The sequence below is a fragment of the Bactrocera latifrons genome, unplaced genomic scaffold (genome assembly GCF_001853355.1).
Source record: "Bactrocera latifrons isolate USDA-ARS-PBARC rearing strain unplaced genomic scaffold, ASM185335v1 scaffold_1607, whole genome shotgun sequence".
Lineage (NCBI taxonomy): Eukaryota > Metazoa > Arthropoda > Insecta > Diptera > Tephritidae > Bactrocera > Bactrocera latifrons.
In genome coordinates, this window is record NW_017535083.1 from 9,414 (window position 1) to 12,085 (window position 2,672).

At 34.6% G+C, this 2,672-nt stretch overlaps 1 protein-coding gene across 1 annotated transcript in view; it reads left to right on the forward strand.

Annotated features, from left to right (window-relative positions):
- The window catches only part of LOC108966475 (lachesin-like), a gene marked incomplete at its 3' end in the record, with an annotated part of 7,797 nt that overhangs the window by 3,536 nt on the left and 1,589 nt on the right, over positions 1-2,672 (forward strand). Inside the window, exon 2 of the mRNA XM_018929405.1 lies at positions 258-416. Coding sequence (XP_018784950.1) covers positions 258-416 — 159 coding nt within the window. The remainder of the gene's footprint in view (positions 1-257; positions 417-2,672) is intronic.

Below are 2,672 nucleotides of genomic sequence, written 5' to 3' on the forward strand. Positions count from 1 at the left end.
TATATATAATAACAAACGCAAACTGAAAATAATTTCAACTCTCGCTGACTAAAAACAAAATTTCAACGCTGCTGTTGCTTCATAAAAATCACGTGCCATGTCTAAATCATCTGTTGTATCATGATGTCGTCGACCACGGTGACTTCACTGGACAACATAACAATGACCGTGAAAATTATGTCACCGCCATGCAACGCCATACAATGCAACATAAATATTACAATTCTAACTKTTTTTCCTGCATTTCGCGTAAGCAGTTCCACCCGATATCCTTGATTTTCCCACCAGCACGGATATGGTGATACGAGAGGGGGCGAACGTAACGCTGAAATGTGCAGCAGTTGGTTCACCAACACCTACCATAACGTGGCGACGGGAAGGTGGCGAACCGATACCGCTGCCCAACAATACCGAAGGTGAGTAAGGAATATGAAAATTTTTTTTTTTGTAAATATATTAGTCAGAAATCTTTTGAAAATACTCTTATTGGGATCGTCGCTTTAATGTCTGTGAAACAATGCTTTTGAAGGGGAACATTAAGAATTTTAAAATACAAATACTATTTTTGCTCATGGTAGCATAGCTCTTGTAATTTTACTTCTAGTTGTTGACTCATCAGATGCTCTAAGAGCGGAGATTTCTATGCATTAACCCTGTAATCCAGGTTTGGCAGTTACAGCCTGTTTCTGTCTAGTCTGAAGGAAAAATTCACATCGAGAGAAGCTTATTAAAATCGACGTCCCACTTATCGAACATAAATACGCATACATATATGTATACGAGTAATAAGACCAACTTTTTACAAAATTCAAATAGACATTAATATTGTGGGATACCAAGTTGGATTAACAACTAATTTGAGCGAATGCTGAAAGTGATTTCGATATCAAACATTGAAAGTAATATTGAGATACATATATGTATACGTAAAAATGTGGTTTTTAAAAATGAAAATTGAAAGTGAAATAACAACAACAATAAACAAAAATCTATTTAAACACATTAGAATAAATTATTTCAAACGGAATTGCGGACAACAATAATTGCGCATCCAAATCCAAAATTATATGTGTCATTTGATTACAAAGCAACTTTCATATTGAAATTAGCGTTAATTTCAGCATTTTTCATTTCGCTTASATTTTATTTAAATTATATAGTTTTTACATCAAAAATCATCAAAAATGTGGTTAAAAGGGTGCCATTATGTACAATTTATTTTGGTTTTATATTTTCAAATCCCAATAGGATTGATATTCAAGAATATGATCTTAACGAATTTTTTAATATTTAATTGTTCGTCAATATTTATTTTGTCACCTTTATAGTATTCCCCACCAGGTGAAATATACTTATGCCTTTTTTTTTCTTCGATCCACTGAAAACGGGCTCCACGGAATGCAAATTTAACTTTAGGGAACAAGAAAAAATCACTCGAAACCAAATCTGATAATACGATGGTTAATTGATGATATTAATTGCAGTTTTGGCTTTAATGTCGGTCACAATCGTGTTTCAATGCGGTGGTGCATTATCATCGTGTAAAATGCATGTGCTCTCCTTCCACCATTTCGCCCGCTTTCGATCGACGTTCTCAAGCAAATGCCACAAATCAACCAAATATAACTCATTATTCACAGTCTGGTCCTCCGAAATGCACAAACCACCACTTTGGCGTGTTTTTATTTTTATTTTCAGCACGTTTTTTCCYTCCATTGCGAAGTTTTATGACTTGTTTTGTTCCATAAAACGATGTCTAATAAGCAGTTATAATGCTCCCCTTGAGTGTAAAATCGGAATTTACACTATTAAACATATAAAAAAATAACTTCTTACGGTACGCTTTTTGAGAAAATCAGCTTTATCGGGACGAGTCTAAAATCATTCGAACAGACTCGCGAGGGATATCGAGCTCTWTTWGCATCTCTCTAACACATGATTGACCATTTGCTTCAATTTATTAATTTTTGCATCAGTTTYACAWGTCGAAGGTCTTCCAGAACGAGGCATGTCTTCAACGATCCCTTTACCGTCTCTGAAGACTTTGTACTACTCGTAGACTTGGTTTTGATAGAACTGAATCACCGTCAGCCTTTTGTAATATTCGCAATGATTCGAAACACGCAATGTTGTTTGAAATACAATATTTGAGATAAACACTGTTTCGATATTGTTATCTATTGTAAAAATCGCTACACACTACCGAGGTGTACCGACTTAAGCTGCTGCAGTAGGGAAACTGGTTGACACATTGAGCTCATTTTTGGCATAGTAATTAAGAGCAGCACTACCAATTTAGGAAAAATTACCTTTTTGGATATAATTTAGTCAGGGAATTCAATTACAATTTCCGTGTGCTATCCATTCATGAGCGTGTCTATTGTCAATTTTTTATAACCCTACAAGTGGTCTCTAAAATTCAAATATAATGCAGCTGGTCAATGCAACAAAATTCGACGAAATGATGGAGCTATTTATTTCGAAACTATGCATGCATGTTTAACTCAACAATTACAAGCGCACATCTAAAATTTCCACAGCACAATTGTTTTAGATAAATTCTRCACGTAATTGCGAGTATTTTCAATGATTTCCGCATGTAAACCATGTGACTGAAATGTTACAGCAAAAACTGAGTAATAAGTTTACCAATGAAAGGGACATGAGTAATA